At 37.1% G+C, this 23,739-nt stretch overlaps 1 protein-coding gene across 1 annotated transcript in view; it reads right to left on the bottom strand.

Moving 5' to 3' along the window:
- Nucleotides 1-23,739, bottom strand: part of FAM83B (family with sequence similarity 83 member B) — a 90,989-nt gene that overhangs the window by 15,585 nt on the left and 51,665 nt on the right. The window contains exons 3-4 of the mRNA XM_062187554.1: nucleotides 3,191-3,355; nucleotides 2,090-2,214 (exon numbers count right to left, since the gene is read on the bottom strand). Coding sequence (XP_062043538.1) covers nucleotides 2,090-2,214; nucleotides 3,191-3,355 — 290 coding nt within the window. The remainder of the gene's footprint in view (nucleotides 1-2,089; nucleotides 2,215-3,190; nucleotides 3,356-23,739) is intronic.

Raw genomic sequence — 23,739 nt, 5'->3', positions numbered from 1 at the left:
CAGCCGGGACCCGAACCGGCGCCGCCCTGGGATGCTGGCACTGCAGGCGGGGGCCCTATCCGCTACACCGCAACACTGGCTCTGAACCAGATATTGAGAGCGATCTTTTCTATCTCTCAAATAAATAGATTTTTAAAATTTTTATTAAAGTTATAAAAGCTTTATGAGTTTCATATATACAGATTTAAGAACATAGTGATACTTTCCCCCTACTGTCCCTCCTGCCTATGCCCCATGTTTTAAAATTAAAGAAATTCTACCTACTAATACATAGTGGTAGCAAAACAAATTTAGGTATATTTATGATCAAAAAGAATCTGAAAAGTAAAACTAACAGAAATAAAAAGCATGAATTATGATGAGCTTAAATAGGAAACACCGTTCTGTAAGCCAATTAAAGTTTCAATTTTAACTAAAATATTAATTGAAACTCTATAAAATCAAGAGGGTCTGAACAATACATACACATAAAGTTAGTCTTTAAAAGGACTAATTAATTTTAAGCACTAGTTGCAACTTCAGATCTTAACAAGTTTCCACTTGGAACTCCAAACAATATTTTATTTAAAAAAAAAAAAAAAGAACTCCCTTAGCTTAAAGAGGAAGTGAACAGAAAATAACTGTTAAAATTAGGCCTAAAGCAATAGCTAACATTAGGGGTTTGGGATGCATTAACTCATTTAGTCCTCATAATAATGCCATGAGGTAGGTTCTATGATTATTCTCATTTTGCAGCTGAGCAAACTAAAGTGTAACCAAATTGAGTAATTTGCTCAAGGACATCCATTACCATGCGTCACCTCCTTCTCATGGACATTTTCAGGTGTTAGGAAAAGAGATAAAGGTTTCCCCTCACACTGTTTGGAGTACATCCGTAACTTTCCTGGATTCCCCGCTCAGTCTTTCATAATGAACCCACCCTGCCTTATGAGCCTAGCAGTTCACTCACAGGTGTCTCCTGGTGTTTTGATCTGCTATTCACATGGTCTCACTATGGGTCTCATTTAGAACTGACGTGGGGAGTTATTAGGGAGCATGGTGATAGTATCTATATTCTCAAACAGCCTGACTTGGATTGAGCTGCCTGTTCTGGTTTATTGATTCTCAATAAAAATAAAATACGAAAAATTCATTTCACATGCTCTTCAAAGTGACAAAAAGCTTTTGTTTTTATGTGCAATTATTGTGAAATCCACAATATGTAGTGCTCTCATAAGGAGCACAAGCACTTTTTATATTCTAAAGCCAGATGAAGAACCAAAAATGAAGGAAGTTACGTGATTTACTTAATGTCTTACGGTTCTTCCAACTCAGAGCCTTAACTAAGACCTAGGGCTCCAGGCTGGCATGTAAGTGTTCTTTTTTCATATTTTTAAGAAGGAGGCAGGGGCTGGTGTTTTGTAACAGCAGTTTAAGTTGGTGTCTGGTATGCCAGCATCTGGTATTAGAGCATTCAAGTTTTGACTGTTTGCTTCTGATCGAGCTTCCTGCTAACATACCTGGGAAAGCATCAGATGATGGCTCAAGTACATGGGAGACCGAAATGGAGTTCCAGGCTCCTGGCTTTAGCCTGGCCCAGTCCTGGCTGTTGCAGACATTTAAGGAGTGAAGAAGCAGACTGCAGATATGTTTATCTCTCTCCTTTTTTCTCTGTAACTTTGCCTTTCAAATAAAATAAATCTTAAAAAACAAAATGAGCTAGGGTGGGCATTGTGGCACAGTGGGTTAAGCTTCTGCCAGCAATGCTAGTATCCCATGTTGGCACCAGTTTGAAGCCTGGCTGCTCCACTTCTGATCCAGCTTCCTGCTAATGCACCTGGGAAAGCAGTGAAAGATGGCTAAAGTCTTTGGGACCCTGCACCTACATTGGAGACCTGGATGAAGTTCCTGGATCCTGGCTTCAGCTTGGCCCAGCCCTGGCCGTTGTGGCCTTTTGGGAGGTGAACCAGAGGATGGAAGCTCTCACTTTCTCTGAAATTCTGCCTTTCAAATAAATCAATAATATTTTTAAAGAGATAAATCAATTATATTAAAATTTAGAACTAATAAGTTATTTAAATGGCTGGCAATGTACACACTAAGATCTTACCTGTAAGAGCCATACATTACTTTCTGGCAGTCAACTAATAAAAATTTCTGTTCCATTTTTCCATGGAATTTAGCTCCTGTTTTTGAAAGATAATCTTGTCCTTTCACTGTCCGTACTCGAACATTCTAGAGCATAAAATATAGAGTTCATAAAAAATTATGAATAGAAATTGGCATTTTGAGAAGAAAAATATGTAGTTTTATATAATATAAAACCTTAATATCAAAACCTTATAGAAAAATACATTTTACTTGAAAAAATTAAGTGAAATAAAATTTAAAAGCATCTATCCCAAATATGTCAATGAAAATAATTACTTAACATACATTTTAACATAATTTTAATAAAGGCTAGCATTTTACATTTATACAGAATGGTTTCATACGTCACTTAGGATCCCACTATAAAAAAAATCCTTTTAGAGTACAGTATCCTGATGACAAGATATCTGAAATAAAAATCTATTTTTCTTCTGAAAAGTCAAACAGAACTGAAATCAATACTATGTCATTTGGTTTTAATAAGCAACACTGTTATATCACAAGATCACCTGAGTCAGTGGTTTCAAACTTATGCATGCAAAACTGGAACATTAAGAATGATGGGTAGGCAGGGGGGATTTGGTTTTGTGGTTAAAATTTCAGTTGGATTACCCATATGCCACATCACAGTGCCTGAGCTCCAGTTCCAGTTCTGCTTCCAATTCTAGCATCTTGTTAATGTACACCTTGGGAAGCAGCAGATGACAGCTCAAACATGTGGTCCCTGCCCACACACACGGGAGATCTGAATTGAGTTCATGACACCCGGCTTTGGTCTGTCTCAGCCTTAGGCCTCACCCATTGCAGACATGTGGGGTGTGAACCAGAAGATGAAAGTCCTATCTGTCTGTCTACCTCTGTGTTTCCCAAATAAATAAAATAAAATAAATTCAATTCAATTAAATTAAGGGAAGTAAAGTTAACTCAAACTTAAGGAACACAATTACAAAACAATCATCAAAATAGGTTGTGTATCTACACATTTTCTTTTTGCAGTAATCTTCCTCGACTGAGATAAAAATGGCACAAAAAAAAAGGAAGAAAAAAAAAGAATTCTTACCCTGAGACGCTGTATTTGACATCCCTGTTTTTCAGTCATATTTAAAAAATGATTAAAATTGGACTCATCAAGCAGAATGTATATAGATATCCCACGAGTCGATGCCTCCAGTATTTCTTTGAAAATATCCACATCTGTAAATATATCCATTACTAAAGCAATGACCTGTTAAAAGAATATAAAATAATTTTAAATACCTAAAGAGAGAAAGATTAAAAAACTGCTTAACTTCAGTAAAATTTGAACACAACAGAAAAAAACTAAATACATGAATATAAATACATAAATACATAAATATAAATCTTTACAAAAATATTATTACAGGCTTCTAAAACAGAAGACAAAAATATTGTGAAAGGGTCAGTGTTTTGGTGCAGCAGGTTAAGCCACCACCTATGACACCTTCATCGTGCCAGTCCTGGCTGCTCCACTTCTGATCCAGCTCCTGCTAATGTGCTTGGGAAAGCAGCAGAAGATGGCTTCAGTGCTTTGGCCAGCCACATGTCAGACCAAGATGAAGTCTTAAGCGTCTGACTACTGCCTGGTCCAGCGCTGGACACTATGGCCATTTGGGCAGTGAACCAGTGCATGGAAGAATTCTGTCTCTGTTTTTACCTCTATGTCTGCAACTCTGCTTTTCAAATAAAATAAATCTTATAAAATTTTTTTAAAACAAACAAATATACAACTTTTTAACACTAAGAAATTTTCAGATTAGCTTTATTTTAGGGAGAATCTGCATTTCGGTGTGATTTTCAGTAAAAAGACTATCCAAACTATGGTTTGCAAGGTTGCTTGTTTGATTGACAGAAAGGACAGGGAGGAAATCAGCGTGCCATTTTTTTCTCGGGAGATCTTTCCATTGGAAAGTGGGGTTTCTGAAACTACTTTTAAAGAGAAAATGGTCTTGGAAAACTGGGATGGAGAAAACAAATGCAGAAATAGAAATATCTAGGGAAGAACAAAAGAAGGAGAAAGGCAACAAGGAAACTTGAAGGTGAGAAAATTAAATCTATGAGCCTAAAATCAGCTTAGAAGACACAATCATCAAAAGAAACAAAAAGGGACTGAAAAAGGTGTATGATTGAAAAGAGAAATGCAAGAGAAAATGTGCTAAGGAACAGGTCCCTAAGATGGAAAGAATCCACGCTAATTGTTGGAAACAGCTCATTAATGACTCTTAAGGGTGAAATAATGCCAGAAGAAGAAAAAATTGCCTAATTTACTGAATACCTACTATGTGCATGTTTGTTGACCACTTCTTATGTATCAGACAAGAAACCAGAAACCCTGCCCTTGTTAAGCTTACATTCTCCTGCAGGAAGAATAAACATAATAAAAAAAATTAAATTGTGTGTAACTTACAAGATGCTAAGATTTGTGAGAAAAATAGAGGAGGATCGGAGTTCTTAAAAATGGAGAATAAAGAGTTGGGCTTCTTAGAACTGGTCTGCAAGAGTGTCCTTTGAGTGAAGACTTGAATGAAGTTAACTACATCAATATCCTGAGGAGGAGTATTCTTAGTAGAGTAAACCGTAGTTCTGCTGTGGCACACTGAAGAAATAGCAAAAGGAATGTAGGAGAGACACCAGCAAGCAAGGATTGTCACAAGGCCTTGGAAGCATTATAAAGCCTTCATTGTCTTTGTTCTAAGTAAAACTGTAAGCTATGAGAGGGTTCTAAGTTGAAGTATTAACATGATCCGATTATGTTTGGAAGGAATTTTTCAAGCTATTGTGAGAAGGTTCTAAGTTGAAGTATTAACATGACCCAATTATGTTTGAAAAGAATTGGTCAAGCCATTGTGTTAAGAACAGACTTTAAGGATGGGAGCTACAGGGGAAACAGGGAGGCTGGTTAGAACTATCGCAGCAATTCAAGTGTCAGGTAATGGCTAGGACCAGGATGGCAAAGTGAGAAATGGAGGGAAATGGATAGCTACTTGATTACCTGTGAGCCAAAAGAGCTTGCAGAAGGACTGAATGTGAGGTCTGAGAGGAAAAGGGAGAAAAGATGATGAATGTAAGATGTTTAGCCTCACCTACATGGAGGGCAGAATTGTTAACAGCTGCCGTATATTTTAGGTACAATATTAAAAAAGAAACATTGAGTGTAAAGGGCCTAGATGTCCACTTGGAATACAGAGTAGAAAAGTCTGGGCCAGGGGTTAAATCAGGTATCAGTGGTACAAAGATGATAATTAAATCTAAGTCATCAAGTGAGAGAGGGGAAAAAGAAGACCAAAGACCACGTGTTGTGACACTCCAAAGTGGAAAGATCTAACAGAAGACAAAGCACTAGCAAAGGAAACTGAGGAAATAAAAGTGGGCAGCATCCCAAAGGCAAATAAGGCAGTGTATCAAGGAGGAGGGTAAGCTCAAAAGGATCAGATCATACTGCTGGACCAAGCGCAGTTCTTCAGTGGAGTAGTAACACCACAAGCATTATTTGAAGGTGTTATGGACAGAATGGGAGGAAAGGCACTGCAGATGGCAGGTATGCAGAAAACTATTTTTGTATAATTTGGCTACACCAAAGAGTAGTGGAGCAGTGACTGTAGGTCAGTGTAAGTCAAGAGAAGCTGTATTTTTGTTCTGTTTTTGGATGAGAGAAATAACCACACATCTTTGTGTTAATGAAAGGTTCAAGTGGAAAGTGAAAATGATGCAAGAGAAGGTAGGAGGTAAGAAGGGGGGATTGGAGAGCAATGCCTTTGAGTCGACAAAGAGGAACAGAATGTAGTGCAAATATAAAGGAATTGTAGCACAGAGAGAAAAGCCCAATAAATGACCATCTGTAATATGAGATCGGAGGTCATGTGTGGAAGTGTAGATGCTATTAGAATGGCTGTGGAAGTTCTCTTCTGAATGCTTTGATTTTCTTAGTGTGGTTGGGAGCAAAATCTTCAACTGAGACTGAATATCAGGAAGACATTTTAGAGATTTGAGGAAAGCGGTATTACATAGTTACATAGAAAGGCAGGAAAGGAAATAAACTAAAGAAACAAGCATGATTGCTGTTTAGCATTTAGACATCACCAGGTTATACACTTATTTATTCATTATTGCCATATTATAAATTTAATATTGGACCAGCTAATATGGTTGTGAATTTTTCATCAACCTAGTTCAGCTTTAGAGGTGCAGGCATGGAGTAGGCTGACAACTGTATTTAAACATGGTTGTAGTTCTTTTTTTAAAATTTATTTTATTTATTTGAAAGAGTTAGAGAGAGAGAGACAGAGAGCGAGGTTTTTCATCAGCTGGTTCACTCCCCAGATGGCCACAATGGCCAGAGCTGAGCTGATCTGAAGCCAGGTGCCAGGAGCTTCTTCCGGGTCTCCCATGTGGGTGCAGGGGCCCAAGGACCTGGGCCATCTTCTACTGCTTTCCCAGGCCATAGCAGAGAGCTGGATTGGAAGAGGTGCAACCAGGACTAGAACCGGCGCCCATATGGGATGCCGGTGCTTCAGGCCAGGACTTTAACTTGCTGCAATACAGGACTGGCCCCTTGGTTGTAGTTCTGACACCAAAGTTTAGCATCCTGAGAGAGAGAGCAGGGGAATTGAGGGTATATGTAAGGAGGAGAGGCTGAAATGTTGGGTCACTCGGTTTTAAGCTATATAGAGGAGAGAGGCTGTCATGAATGTGAGAGGAAGTGAAATGAGGTCCTGCTGGGATTAAATGATAGATATTAGAGAACTGTTGCTAAATTTTTAAGTTTATGGGACTGGCACTGAGGGATAGCAGTAAAGCCACTGCCTGCAATGCTGGCATCCCAGCTACTCCACTTCCCATCCAGCCCCCTGCTGATGAACTGGGGAAAGCAGAAGAGGATAGTCCAAGTGCTTGAGTCCTTGTACCCATGGGGAGACCTGGAAAAAGCTCCTGGCTCCTGGCTTAGGCCTGGCCCAGCCCTAGCCATTGTGGCCATCTGGGGAGTAAATTGTAATATGGAAGATCTCTCTCTCTCTCTCTCTCTCTCTTTTTCTCTCTCTCTCTCACACACACACACAGGCACACACACACACACACTCTCTCTCTCTCTCTCTCTGTAACACTGCCTTTCCAATAAATAAATAAATAGAAATTGTACAGAGATAAAGTGGGAATAGAATGACCTCAGAAGAAGCATCTGAAAAAAACATTAGGATAATGTAATGCATACAGTACAAATAAATTAGAAGATGGGCAAAGTCTTGGATAATATATGAAATTTGTATTTAACATGAAGTTTAAACAAAATAGATGAATATGCTCAAATAAAACCAGTTGATGACATTCTTAAAACCACCTGTGAAACAAAGGAACTCACAATGGATCAGGGATCTAAACGTAAGACCTGAACCATCAAAATACTGGAGGAAAGGAGGGGAAACACTGCAAGATATTAATATAGGCAAAGATTTCTTGTATAAGACCCCAGAATCCCAGGCAATATTGGCAAAAATAGTCAAACGGGTTATATCAAGCCAAAAAGCTTTCTCCATAATGAAGGAAACACTCAAAAAATAAAGATGCAATTGACAGAATAGAAGAAAAATATTCACAAACCATATATCTGATAAAGGATTGATACCCAGGATATATAATGGGCCCAAGAAACTCCACAGTAAAACAAACAATCTAGTTAAGAAATGTGCTAAGGACGTGAACAGGTATTTTACAAAGGATGAAACACAAATGGCCAACAGTTACCTGAAAAGATGCTCAGGATCACTAGCCATTAGGGAAATGCAAATGAAAATTGCAATGAGATTTCACTTCATTCCAGTCAGAATGTCTATCATCCAAAAAAAAAAAAAAAATAACAAATGCTGGCAAGGATGTGATGAAAAAGGTACCATAATACGCTGTAGGTGGGATTGTAAACTAGTACAACCATTATGGAAGTCAGTATGGAGATTCCTCAGAAATTTGAAAATAGATCTACCATATGACCCAGCCATTCCACTCCTGGGAATTTACCCAAAGGAAATTAAAACTGCATCCCCACATGTACAGTCGTTCAACTTACAATATTTAAGATATACAATCAAACCAGACATCCATCAACTGCTGACTAAAGAAATATATGATGGAAAAATATAATGAAAAAGAATAAAATAAAAAAAAATGAAATCCTGTCTTTTGCAACAAAATAGATGACCTGGACACCATTATGCTAAATGAAATAAACCAGTCCCAGAAAGAGTCCCTCATTTGTGGTAAGTAATATACAGAGTACAAAAAAAGTAATGTGTATGAGTGAAATGGACACTTTGAGATTTGATTAGTGTTTATAGGCCTTATCTATATTCCTGAGGAACAGCGGTTTTTCTACTTACCACTTGTTGAATTCTTTATTTAGCGAAGGGTTAAATATGATTATAAAGTCAACTGGATGCATGTCATTAAAAATTGAAACAAAAATAAGAAAGGGAGGAGGGAGAAAAGGATGGAGGGTAGGCTGGGAAGTATCATTATGCTCTTAAAACTGTGTATATGAAATATATAAAAATTTCTCCCTTTATATACATTTCTTAATAAATAAAATTTAAAAACCATCTGTAGGAATAATAAATCATTCTAGTGACCTAACACATTCCTTTTCTAATTTATAAATGTCATGAAGTGCCAGTATAAGAGAGAAGCTGTTAATATCCTCGCTCGTGCCTTGAAAATATTCCTCATAACATCGAATATGTGAAAAAGTATCCACAATCATTAACTGAATGCATGCACCATGTATTAATGACTGATGTAATGATATATGGATACTACGATAAAGGAAATACATTATCGATTTTATAAATTTATTTTACAAAATAATTACTAAAAATAAATGTCTGGTGCAGCCTGGTATTTATTTTTTAAGCTAGAAATGATTTTTAAAATACACATTACACAACATGGTGACGGTTTCATGTAACAAATTATTTTGGACGCTGTAAATGAACAAACACACATTATCAGGATACATAAAAGTTTTTGTTTGCAAAAAGTAATTGAAGTCATTCAGCCAATGAATGATTCTATCAAAGCAAAGGTAGAGCAGATGACAGTCTTTCTTGCATGAATAACGAAACAAAACGCTACATCAGGAAGCATGTCACTAAATATCTCAGACAAGCTTAACCGATGTCAACCAAGTCAGTTTGCTTCTCACAGCTTCCATTTCCCTGGACCCTCACCCAATGTGTTGAAATCACATAAAACATACAGAAAATTTCAGCTGGGCCAAGAAAGGCAAAATGAACCCTTTTTTATTTTTAATGGATGGTTACATACATTCCAGGAAAGAAATAATTAGAAAGGAGGTAGGTAAAACTTGAGATAAAATTATCACATGTCCAGTTACTTATTAAATCCCACCATTCTCCAGAAATGACAATAATGGAGATATGTAATCAAAGAAAAGTCACATACTGATTAGTATGCAGCCTTTCAAAAGTATGCAAATTGATTATATGTTAATACAGATACTAGTTACATTAAATGGCATTCTTTAAACTGCCATGATAGTATATACTGTTTATATTCTTCCCCTAAGTCTTCATTATTTTTACATTTTTGCATTATAAACTAAAAAAGTCAATAAATAAATACATACATCAGATACTTGAGACACAGAAAAAAATTAAGAAGACTCCCCAGGTCCTTTTTAAGATTTGAGTGAAAGCTCATACATCTTGATAGTTTCAAAGAACTACTCAAGGACATTGGTCTTCATTTATCTTTCCTGTGGTACACTACTAAATTTTCATAAACTGGCCTAGACATTGGAGATTATGCTGAATTAAAACTATATAAATACCACAGATGGACATTGATAAATTCATATGCAAGATACAATTTAAGTGGCATTGTAACATAGCAGGTAAGGCCGCCACCTGTGACACTGGCACCAATATGGATGCTAGTTCACGTCTGGCTGCTCTACTTCCAATCCAGCTCCCTGCTAATGGCCTGGAAAGGCAGCAGAAGATGGCCCAAGTGTTTGAGACACTGTATCCAGGTGGGAAACCTGATGAAGCTCCTGGCTCCTGGCTTCAGCCTGACTTAGTCCTGGCCATTGGTGGCCACCTGGGGAGTGAAACAACGGACGGAAGATCTTTCTCTTTCTCTCTAACTCTGCCTCTCAAATAAATAAATACATCTTAAAAAAGATGTATACATATAATACATATAAAAAAAGATGTATTTATTTATTTCAGAGGCAGAGTCACGGGGGGCGGGAGGAGGAGACAGAGAAAGGTCTTCTATCCACTGGTTCATTCCCCGAATGGCTGCTACTGCTGGAGCTTGGCCAGTCAGAAACCAGGAGGCAGGAGCTTCTTCTTGGTCTCCCATGAGGGTGCAGGGGCCCAAGCACTTGAGCTGTGATCCACTGCTTTCCCAGGCTATCAGCAAAGAGCTGAATTGGAAGTGCAGCAGCCAGACATGAACCATTGTCCATATGGGGTGCTGACGCATAAGGCTTAATCTACTATGTCATAGCGCCAGTCCTTAAATATATCTTTTTTTAAAGCATACAATTATGCGACTGGTGCATAGCAGGTAAAGCTGCTGCCTGCAGTGCCAACATCCCATGTGGGCACCAATTTGAGTCCCAGTTGCTCCACTTCCAATCCAGCTCTCTGTTATGGTATGGGAAAGCAGTAGAAGATGGCTCAAGTCCTTGGGCCCCTGCACCCGTGTGGGAGACCTGGAAGAAGCTCCTGGCTCCTGGCTTCGGACAGGCACAATTCCAGCTGTTGTGGCCAATTGGGGAGTGAACCAGCAGATGGAAGACCTTTCTCTCTCTGCCTCTCCTTCTCTCTCTGTGTAACTGACTTTCAAATAAATAAATAAATCTTTAAAAATAAAAATAAAAGATACAAATGAGGACTTTTTTTTATTAAACTTTTATTTAATGAATATAAATTTCCAAAGTATAGCTTATGGGTTACAATGGCTTCCCCCCTCCCTTAACTTCCCTCCCGCCCGCAACCCTCCCCTTTCCCGCTCCCTTTCCCCTTCCATTCATGTAAAGATTCATTTTCAATTCTCTTTGTATACAGAAGATCAGTTTAGTATATATTAGGTAAAGATTTCAACATTTTGCCCATATAGCAACACAAAGTGAAAAAACTACATTGGATTACTAATTATAGCATTAAATAGCAATGTACAGCACATTAAAGACAGAGATCCTACATAATTTTTTTTTCAAATTAATTAATTTTCTATGCCATTTCCATTTTAACACCAGGTTGTTTTTTTTTTTTTTTCATTTCCAATTCTCTTTATATACAGAAGATCACTTCAGTATATAATTAGTAAAGACCTCATCAGTTTGTGCCCACACAGAAACGCAAAGTATAAAAATACTGTTTCAGTACTAGTTATAGCATCACTTCGCTTTAGACGACACATTAGGGACAGATCCCACATGGGGTGTAAGTACACAGTGACTCCTGTTGCTGATTTAACAATTTGACACTCCTGTTCATGGCGTCAGTAATCTCGCTAGGCTCTAGTCATGAGTTGCCAGGGCTATGGAAGCCTTTAGAGTTCACTGACTTTGATCTTATTCCGATAGGGTCATAGTCAAAGTGGAAGTTCTCTCCTCCCTTCGGAGAAGGGTACCTCCTTCTTTGATGGCCTCGTTCTTTCCACTGGGATCTCACTCACAGAGATCATTCATTTAGGTCTTTTTTTTTTTTTTTTCCATCATATCTTGGCTTTCCATGCCTGCTATACTCTCATGGGCTCTTCAGCCAGATCTGAATGCCTTGAGGGCTGATTCTGAGGCCAGAGTGTTGTTTAGGACATCTGCCATCCTATGAGTCTGCTGTGTATCCCACTTCCCATGCTGGATCTTTCTCTCCCTTTTTGATTCTATCAGTTAGTATTAGCAGATACTTGTCTTGTTTGTGTGATCTCTTTGACTCTTAGAGCTATCAGAGCTATCAATTGTGAGCTGAAATTGATCACTTGGACTAGTGTGATGGCATTGGTACATGCCATCTTGATGGGATTGTGTTGGAATCCCCTGACACATTTCTAACTCCACCATTTGCGGCCAGTCCGATTGAGCATGTTCCAAATTGTTCATCTCCTCCCTCTCTTTTTCCACTCTTAGATTTAACAGGGATCACTTTTCAGTTAAAATTTAAACACCTAAGAATAATTGTGTGTTAATTACTGAGTTCAACCAATAGTACTAGAACAACAACAACAACAACAAATACTAAAAAGGATAAAGGACAAATGAGGACATTAAGAGGAGCACACATTCAGGTATTAAGTAATCTGTAAAAGAATTCAGAGAAAGAAAGAAAAATCACACTGTATGTATATAGTTGTTAGAGGTCAGTACACAGAATGCAATAGATACTGGGAGCTCATGGGATAAGCCCTAAATAATAATAATAAAAATATTATTTAGCTGTCAAAGCTGGATGATGAATATTGCAAGACTCAGAGGCCAAGATGAGCATGTAAATGATAGTAATATTTTAACAAATGTTTATTGAATTAAACATAAGAGTCACTATGCTTACAAATATGGAATAAATTTACTTAGATAAATTTATATAGATTAGGAAGGATCCTGAGACTATGATACATGTTTTTATTTGATCTTGAGAATAAAATAAATTCTAAAAATGAAAATATTTGGTCAAACAGTCTTGAGAAAATATATCTGATAGTACTATGCATTCTGAATGTAGGTTTAATTCTACTGGCTCATATTATTGAAGAGGATTGTGAAACAACTTTTATTGTACTGTTCATATTTATAAATTCACTGAAACACCAAAAAAGTTCAGTAGAAACCAGTAATAAGACAAATGAAGAGCAAGGAACTGAAGCCTGATGACAGATTTGCTAGAAAATGTGCAACACAATATGGAGTGAATACTTGAAATTCCTTAGAAATATGCTTCACTGTCTTCAGTATCTTATTTTGAACCCCATTGTTTTTCTATTTGTAATCTATCAGGATACAAAGCTACTAACAATATGCTTTTGTATGACCTAGATACCTAATGAAATATGGGTGTACCTTGGGTTAATGTTATACAGTCAAACAACTGTCAATATTACTCTCAAAATGGTATATTATACCTTTTATGCTTCACCGGAAGGGATTCAGACTTCCTTGGTAATTGCCTGAGTTCAGACAGGAGGATTTATTTTTTCCAACAGAAAAACTAATAAAATGCCCAAATTTGAGAAAAAAGATTAATGGAGCTCTATAATAACTGCATTTATAATAAAATTCAGCACAACTGGAAAACTTTTAAGAATTGAGTAATAGAAATAAAGGGAAATGATCACTTACAGGGTATATATTTCTAAGGCCATTAAATCTGTCAAAAGCAATGTGCTAAATGGATTTTAAAAAAAAAGCTGACATGAAGAATACGTGTCTTTGATACTAATCTTTCTTCAGCCTAAGTAAGAACTAACAGCTATATCTATGTATCAGTTGGCTTGGTCTGCCACAAATTAAGTGATCTTGGGGAAGTTACTCAAATGATTCCTCATATAATAAATATAAGTAAACTAAACCACAGAACCTTTTGCAGGTACTGAGTCCTAAAATTCTTTGTGGCACTAACCACTCATTCACTCTTGATAAAGGCTAGAATAATATTAATAGATATGGATTTTAACCTCTATCATAAAAGAATGCCAAGGAGCTTCATTCTTACTTAATAAAACAAGATAACTAAGTCATATCATGCATATTGGGAGCTTTTGTTACTAGAGAGGTACATCAGATTTGATACCTATAATTCAAATTATCTAGGATATACAAGTAACCATATCACATGAGTGTTCAACTAGATTAAAGGTATGTTGTACACAGCAAAAAAAAAAAAATTTGGCCAACCACAACTTGATGGAAGTGGAAAAAAATTACTGTCTTACAATAAAGCCCAATAGGTAATATAAAGGGAAATGTTTGGGCTCTATTTGGCAACAGTATTAATTTAGAATTAATTATGTATGACAATTCAACAGAGAAATTACAATAATTTTTCTTTGTATACCTTGCATGACAATATGACTGAAAATATCACAAAAATGAATTATGCTTTTACATTTTCCCACTTAAGCAAATCTTCGTCTCAATTCTGTGCAAGTAGTCATTTTTGCTTTTTTAGAAAAAGATATTTTCTTTTATTTATTTGCTTTTTCTTTATTTAAGAGGAAGGGCAACTGAGAGACGGAGAGAGAGAAACAAAGAGTTAGAGAGAGCTCACAACCACTGATTGATTTCTCAAATGCCCACAACCAGTCTTGCATGGACTGAACCTGAGAAAAAGAAATTTTATCCGTCCTCCCAGATGGATGTCAGGGACCCAACTTTTGGAGCCAGCAACTTCTGCCTCAAAGGGTCTGCACAGGCAGGAAGCTGGAATTGAGAGCCACAGCCTAGAACTGAACTCGAGTATTCCAATACAGGATGTGGGAGTTTTAACTGTACTCTTAACCACTAGGCCAAATACCTACCTAGTAACTTTTCTCTAGTGAAGAATCAAAACAGAAATAGGATGGAAAGAAAGAACGAAGCGCAGGCCTGAAAGAACTGCAAAGAAGAGCCATTGTCCTCCTGCTGAATTCAGGGAGTCCATCCCATCACATGTTCCCACTTCCCCAAGACTTCCCTGAAAGTGACTTTTTCTGAAACTCGGTGTGTGTCCCTAGCACAGGATCTCCCAAATGAACGCAAGATCTCCCACCTCTCCCAGACTAGTATATATGCAGAATGTGATAACACAAACTCTGTGAGAGCTACACTGTTTGAAGGATTGGAAGACACAGGAAGGAGAACCAAAGCAGATTCTATTCAACCAGTAAACAGCTATGTTGCCCCTAAACCCTGTGCAGAGCCTGATCCAAGATGTGTCAGAGGGATGCTCTTTGAAACAAAGATTTATGTTGTATCATATCAGAACCATAAATGCTAATCTATTTAAAATTGTTAATATTGAAGATCCAGGGCCATGTTTTAGACATATTCTGGCAAAAACTGTAAAACTGAAAGAGAAAGTTAACTTTACATATTCAAAGTAATCCTAGAATTTTCTAGGAAACTATGAGGCATTCATAATTTTTCAAAGAACCAGCTATAGTACTTTAAAATGTGAGGGTAGGTAGGTGTAAAGTAGATAGGCATATTGTAGCATTACCTCACCATGAATGAATTTGAGTGACAAAACGTTATAATTATGTATGAGTTTTTCAATTTTTTTTCAATTTCATTATTAAAATTTTCAAAATGATACAAAAAATCAAAGCATAATATGAGCGTGTATAATGCATCTTGCTAAAACAAAAAGATTTTTTTCCAGAGGTCAAAATAAAACGTTACAAACATTTCTCTATTTAATTCCATTTTTATTTTTAATTCTTTTTTAAATTGACAGAAGAGAGAAAGACAGAGAGACCACATCTATTGGTTCACTCCCCAAATGCCCACAATGGCCAAACCTTGGCCAGGCTGAAGCCTGGAGTCAGGAAGTCAACCCAGGTCTCCCACATTGGCGGCAAGAATTCAGTTGCCTGAGCCAGCACCACTGCTTCCCATGGTTAGCTGGAAGCTGCAGTCTGGAGCCAGAGCCAGTTATCAGACCCAGACATTCAGATATGGGGCATGAAATTTGTTAACTGCCTAGTCAAGCACCCACTCTTCTACTTCATTTCTTAATAGCTTACTGTTAACATTGCAAATTTGCATTATAATTGTATGTGTAATTGGTTTTTTACCCTGGTGCTATTTAAAAGAAAACTTACTTTGGAGAAAATGAATTAATTTATAAATAATGAAATATTTTTAAAATCCTTTGTTTGAACCAAGGAAATATACTTAAATTTCTGATCAAGGAGGTAAAAATATGACAAAAGGTAGATCATCACTGTTTTTTAAATTTTCTCTGGATTTTTAATTTTCATTAATCATGAAAACAAGCATGGCATTAAAATGAGAAATGATTAAAGAATAATTAAAACATGGGAAAGAGTCATTGGGAAGGAAATATGTAGAGTAGACATTTTTTGTTGTTGTTGTAGTAGAGTAGACATTTTTAAAAAATCATTTTTAAAGTAATTTGTAGACTTTAGTTCTATGTAAAACCTCTGTGTTAGACTATAAAATATTTGACCTTTCTGAATTTGGGTTTTCCAATTACTGGGTTACATATTTCCATTATCTAATTCATATAACTTGAGTGTATTTCCTCTATTATACCTGATTCCAAGGTGGGTATAGCTGACATATATCAAGGGTCAAATAAATTTTTGTTGGAAGGCAGTTTCTACATGTTTCTTAATGTCAATACTCTTTTTGTTAGAGATTCCCTCATAGCACTATAACTCATTGTGGTGCTTGTCATAAAAAAATCATCGTTAAACTACTGTAAGAGAACAATTGCTTCTGACTAAGAATTATGTGTCATCAGCACCTGGAGCCTACAGGGAATGAGACATCATCTTTGACTTTGTTAATAAGGGAAATGAGACTGACATCTAAGAATTAAATATCAATAGACAGTGGATTGAAGCCCTGGCACACGAATTCTCATAGCAGAGAGAGGCCTGCAAGCCATGACCATTGCCAGATGAATGATGGTATCACATACAAAAGTAGATATATTAGTAGAAGAATATGGTTGTTGATTGGTAAGCCACCGAAATGAAGAGAAGTCACAGGCACAAAACACTGTCCACATTCTTCTTAGTACTGTCCAAAAGGGAAGGTGGGTGTCCAAAGGCATGAACTGGATCTTTCTGTGAGATTGGTGGGTACACTTGGCTTAAAAATGGCATCTGAGGCCGGCGCCGTGGCTCAACAGGCTAATCCTCCGCCTTGCGGCGCCAGCACACCGGGTTCTAGTCCCGGTCGGGGCGCCGGATTCTGTCCCAGTTGCCCCTCTTCCAGGCCAGCTCTCTGCTGTGGCCCGGGAGTGCAGTGGAGGATGGCCCAAGTCCTTGGGCCCTGCACCTGCATGGGAGACCAGGAGAAGCACCTGGCTCCTGCCTTCGGATCAGCGCAGTGCGCTGGCCGCAGCATGCCAGCCGTGGTGGCCATTGGAGGGTGAACCAATGGCAAAGGAAGACCTTTCTCTCTGTCTCTCTCTCTCTCACTGTCCACTCTGCCTGTCAAAAATAAAAAATAAAAAATAAAAAATAAAAAAAATGGCATCTGAGTCAAATGCATTTTAAACATGAGCGTCTCTAGTTTTTCTTTTATGGCCTTTAAGTATATGGGGTCTTACTGTGTACATTGCTGTAAAGAGAATGACCTAGCCAGACAATTCAAACCTGTTAGAACACTGAGCCTCACAACTGGGACTGTAAAATGGCATCTAGCTGTCAGACAAAAGTGTCCCAAGCTTATTCAATGCAAGTTTATGGATCAGGCTTTTAATTTAGAAGCCTAGGCTCCAGAACCCAGATCTTGTCGAACTGAGGAAGGGACCTTGTTTTCTTCTGACAGTGGTTGGAAGTTGGTCATTTCTTGATAACATAATCCTATGTACGCATGGATAGCTATTATCTTGTTTGAACTGTAGTTCAAAGCAGCGTCTGTTATGAAGAAAGGACACTGAAGTCCGAAGGAGGAAGAAAGAGGATCAAAGTGAGAATCCAGATGTTAGGGGAATAATGCATGAACAGGACAAGAGGAGAGGCAATAGGACCTGAAGGAATGGAAAGACACAGAGGCACAGCAGCACTGCAAACGATGACAATGGTAAATTTGGTTCAGACTGTAGAGAGGAGCCCTAAAACGTAAATCTATGCCAGCAGATGGAGGATGGAGGATGTTTCAGTCTTTATCAAAAAATCCCGATATGGATGGTGGTAGCAGGAATATAAGAGAAGGAGGTAAAGCGTAATGAACAATTTGACAAGCTTCACTGGCTAACTGTGGGGGAACACAGACAAAGGACAGACAGGGATCTGCAGCGTTTAGAGACAATTACATGGAATATTACTGTTCCAGCACAAGAAATCTTAAAATTCAGAAGGAATACTTTGTTTTTAAGGAAAGTCATCAGACTAATTCCAAACATTGATAAAAAGTGTTCTTTGTTTCTTCTTCCTGTTTACCTGTCTTTCCACGCACCCTCCCAGCCAGTCATCTATCTATGTCCCTTTTTAACTATTGAAATTTAAGGATTTTTAGGCATGCAGGAAAAGGTGTGTAAAAAGAAAAAAATGGAAAAAGAGGTGATCCAGTTAATGGGGAAAAGAACCACTATATTCCTAAAGCTGTACCTATGAAATTTGATTCATTAAATAAAAGCTTTCTTAAAAAAAAAAAAAAGAATTCAGTGATGTCAAATGAGATACGAATAAGCACAGGAGGTAGAGTTTGCTTCAGACTTACATACAAATATGCTAAAACTACAGGTAAGAGTAGAAAGGGTGATAATGGGAAGAAACCTTTTGGTGGTGTTTAAGATACAGCGAAATAAGGAAAAGGAAACAGATTAAGGTGTTATTCTTTGATGCTCTCAACTTCTACTTTATGGTTGCAGATGAAGTATCCTTCCGGGTGCATAGTCAGTGGGGGTTCAGAGAGTGAAGCTGCATGGGAATGAAATGATTCAGAATAGTTGCTCTGAGGAATACACTAACAACTTCATAACAAATTAAGAATTCGGCAGTTAACACTTACAGCTTAATTGAGGTTAAAAAATGTAACTCGAAGTTGACATGTTAACCAGTTTTTGAGACATTTTCCAGAAATGCTCAACAAGCTTGGAGTCATAGAAAAGGAAGCAGATGGTGGGGTTGATGCAGCAGAAGGGGTTCTTTAGGCTGCTAGGGAGTTGGGTTGCGTCACCCAAAGAGACTGATGGGTTGATCAGAAGAACACAGAGAAGGCAAGAATCAGCAAAAAGGCAAAAATCAACTCCAGGTGGTTTAATGAAATGTGATCTTTACAAATGATACAGAAAGTAAATGCTGGGTTGAATATATAAATAAACTAGTTATTGTTAGTATGTTATGTGACTTGGTCTTTCTGATACGTAAAATAAACTTAAGGTTTTGTCCCTTCCAACAGCAGTAATAGAAAACTCACACTACATCAATAAATACTAATTATAACATTACTTTGTTAAAATTAATAGGAACACATCAATTGGTTTCTCTTGTTTCAACATACATAATGTTCAATAAATAAGTATACTATACTACCAAAAAATGGGAGAAACAGACTAAAAGAAAAATAAGAAACACACCAACCAACTGCAATATCAGGACCTGATGTTCAGATATCAATGAAACAACCATAATAACAAGTTCTGTAACAATCAGGAAAATTTCAACACTGACTGGTTATTTGATAATATTAATTTTTGTTGTCAGTGATTTTTTTTCAAAAAAGTCCTTACATCTTAAAGACAATTGTATTGAAACAATTTTGTTGACATGTAATTATTTGATACATAAAATTGGCTTTAACATATTTGAGCAAGTTTGAAGGATAAAGAGGAAACAAAATTGACACATTTCTAATTACTGAAACTGGATAAGTCATAGAAGAGAGTACACTATGTTAGTCTCTCTTCCTTTAACATGCTTGAAAACTTCTATAACAAGGTAATAATCATCAAAATACCTTTTTATACTTTCACTCCATCCACCTTATTCCTTTTCATTTTTTTTCTATCGTCATCTCTTTTTAATTCACATAACGTTTCTACATTTTCCCTCTCTATTTTTATCCTCATTCTTTCTGTCACATTTCAGTGTTTCTTGTTCTTTTACACTTGCCTTTTTCTGCATCATGAATCCTGGACTGCCACTACATGGATGGGTGAACTGACAAGTATCTTAAATCTTCAGTTTCCTTTTCTATAAAATCAGTACCAAATCCCAGCACATGGGATTTTTGGGAAGATGGAGATGATCAAGATCAAGTTGTTAGATCTTGTTTGGCACGTGGTAAGGGAGCATTAAATATTTTATATTATTAATGAAATTATTGATAATAACATATCTTGAAGAGTACTTTTGTTACATTTGACCAGAACTTCATATCCTCAGAAGCAAAGACATGAGTAAAGTGTTCACATTCCTCAAGTCACTATTGTTAAAAGAAAAAAAAAAAAAAAAGATGGTGGTCTTAACCAAACAAGAAATATAACAAAAGAGAACTTCCTATTTTGATATTAAGAGTGTGCATCCTCACTTGGATGATAGTTGCTTTACTTTGACAACTATAAATAATTTAACCCAGCATAAAAGAAATTGATATGCCACATGGAAAAAATAAGAGTTCTATTCATTCTGTAGTAATTTCTATTTTAACAAGGAACTTAAAAATAAAGGGCTTACATTAAACTTGTAAATATTAAAGTGGAAGTTTTATACTTAATATAATATGTTCTGGTGTCTATACCCAAGAGTCAGTTCATATGTACTTAATCCTTTATTTCATTAGGCTACGCCTGTTTCTCTTCTTGGATTATTTTCACACCATTAGCTTCGATAAATTGTGTACGATTTTTTACTTTGTTGTTGTTGTTTTAATTTTTTAAAGGCAGAGTTAAAGAGAGAGAGAGAGAGAAAGACAGGGAGGGAGAGATATCTTCCATCTGCTGGTTCACTCCCCAAAAGGCTGCAATTGCCGGAGCAAGGTTGATCTAAAGCCAGGAGACAGGAGCTTCTTCCAGGTCTTCCACGTCAGTGCAGAGGCCCAAGCACTTGGGTCATCTTCTGCTGCTTTCTCAGGTGCATTAGCAGGGAGCTGGATTGGAAGTGGAGCAGCTGGGAATTGCACTGGCACCCATATGGGATGCTCACACCGCAGGCGGCAGTTTTATCTGCTATACCACAGTGCTTGTCCCTACTTTTTACATTGAAGAATTTAAGTTGAAAGAGGGCAGTAAGAAACAACTGTCCTGAAAGCTAAGAAATATGGGCAATAATTTTCAGGGACCCTCTAGCAAAGTTGAACAAATTTAAACATGTTACTTAGAATACTAACTGAACAATCCCCTCCCTCGAAACACACACTTCAGGTTTCTCAGGTGTTTTTAACCCCTAGTACAGTCATGCTGTGCATATAAACATAGCACAGACATAAAACATAACACACGTTTTTCAGTTAGGCTAAAAGATACAGATTTTATATCTTATTAGCAGCTTAGTCTTCAAAATCTGTTTAAAATATCATTGTTAAAATCATTTTTTTTCTGCTGGGAAAATATAAAATAGAATTTATTTACTTTCCTAAAGCAAGTTCATAAAAAGAAATGGAAATGTTCTGGATTGAAAGGCTGTTTCTATTTATGACACATTTTATGTCAAAAAATTGATACTTTATCTAAATTTTAATTACCTATTTGAAAAGCTCAAATAGCCATATGTATTCCAGACATTCTCATTATATTAAACTAAATCATTTTATGTGTAAAATTAAGTAACTTTCATGTCCTTATGTATCACCCATGATTGATGTTCTGAGTAGATATGTCATTTGAAAAAATAAGTTCCATAAAAATACACCTTCAAGCAGAAAGTTAAGCTATAAATACAGCAAAATGGAAAGTTTATGATTAAAGAAGAGGAAGACATTAAGAGGAGGAGACAATGGAGGAGAAAAGCCACAGACAACTCTCATGAAGGGGCAGGCATTTGGCCCAGTAGCAAAGATACCAATCGGGACACCTGCCTCCCATACTGTTGCACCTGGGTTAGTGTCTCACTCAGCTCTGCTTCCTCTTCCAGCTTCCTGCTAAAGCACACCCAGGGAGAGTGGATGATGGCTCAAATAGTTGGATCCTTGCCATTCACATGAGAGACAGGACTGAGTTCTGGTTTTGTGGCTTCAGCCTGGCCTAGTCCCACCTACTGCAAGCATTTGGAGAGTAAACCACAGAAACAGAAGATCCTCTCTCTCTTACCCCCATCTCTCTCTAATAAATATTGAATATAATAAATAAATATAGGCCAGCATAGCATTTGGGAAAAGAATCAGCCAGATGGAAGAATTCTTTCTCTCTGTGTCTCTTCCTCTCTGTCATTCTGCTTTTCAAATGAATATATAAACGTTTTGAAATAAATAAATAAACATTTTTAAAAGTTTATTTGTGCCCTTAAACATTCTTTAGGAGGGGCTAGCACTGTGGAGCGGTGGGCTAAGCCACCTACTGCAATGCTGACATCCTATATGAGAACTGGTTAGAGTCCCTACTGTTTTAGAGTACCAATCCAGCTCCCTGCTAATCCACCTGGGAAAGCAACAGAAGGCGGCCCAAGTGCTTGGACCTCTGCCACCCAAATGGGAGACACAGATGACATTCTGGGCTCCTGGTTTCAGCCTGACCCAAACCCACCAGCTGCACCCTTTTGGAGAATGAACCAACTAATGGAAGCTCTTCTCTCCACCTCTCCCTTCCTCCCTCCCTCCCTCCCTCCCTCCTTTCCTCCTCCCCTTCCTTTCTTTAAGTCTGCATTTTAAATAATAAATATATAAATCTTTAAAACATTGTCTTAGAGTAGTACATTGATTTAGTTGATTGTATCAAAATGTAAAACGTACCTAGATTTAAAGACTTTTTAAAAAATATTCATGTATTTTATTTGAAAGGCAGAGTTACAGAAAGAGAGAGAGAAAGAGAATCTTCCATTATCTGGTTCACTCTCCAAATGACCGCAATAGTCAGAGTTGGGCCAGGCCAAAACCAGAAGCCAAAGGCTTCTTTTGGGTCTCCCATATGGGTACAGGGACCCAAGTGCTTGGGCCATTTCCCATTGCTTTCCCAGGCACATTAGCAGAAGTGGAGCAGTAGAGAATCAAACCAGCGCCTACGTGGGATGCTGGTATTGCAGGTGGTGGCTTAACCTGCTATGCCACAGCACTGGCCCAAGTTTCAGGTATTTCTAAAACTGAATAATCTCATTTTTCATACAAAGGAAACAGAATTTAAAAGGTACTTCCATTATAGCAAGCAAAATTCAAGTTGGAATTTCAGTATGGGTAACAGAAATCTTTTCAAGACAATTTAAAGATGTATTAATTAGGTTTCTTGAGACTTTACTTTTGAAAACACACAAATTGCCAAAGAAAATTATATCAGATGGGCAATGAAACATCCAGGTAGTCATAGGAAAGGGAAATTTATCCAATAATTTACATGTGAAGCAGTTTAATAAAAAATCTAATTCAGCTTTTCTTATTGAACTGATCAAGGACAAAATAAGTATGGCCACTAATAAGAAGAGAGAAGGAAAGGAAAGAGTTATACAAAATTCTCTTGTGAATTTGCTGATAGGATGTAACAAACTGTAACTCTCATGTTACACATCAGGGGCTGTCATTCTGAAAATTTCATTTTTTCTTATTCATGAATTTCTTTAAAGAACCCCTCAATATTTTTGTCCAAATTGACCACAAACACAATAATCTGTATTTCTTTAAAAATTCTATCTTAATAAGACTTTCTTATGTCTGAGTGAGTTACAGGTTACATGTACATAAAATGTTGGGCATTATTAAAGGAGTGCTCAAAATAAAATAAGGAGAAGAATCTGACAATATACAATATGTTCTTC

Source organism: Lepus europaeus, chromosome 3 (genome assembly GCF_033115175.1).
Source record: "Lepus europaeus isolate LE1 chromosome 3, mLepTim1.pri, whole genome shotgun sequence".
NCBI classification, from domain to species: Eukaryota; Metazoa; Chordata; class Mammalia; order Lagomorpha; family Leporidae; genus Lepus; species Lepus europaeus.
Note: the sequence above shows the minus strand (reverse complement) of the source record. Positions and strands in the feature narration are given on the sequence as shown.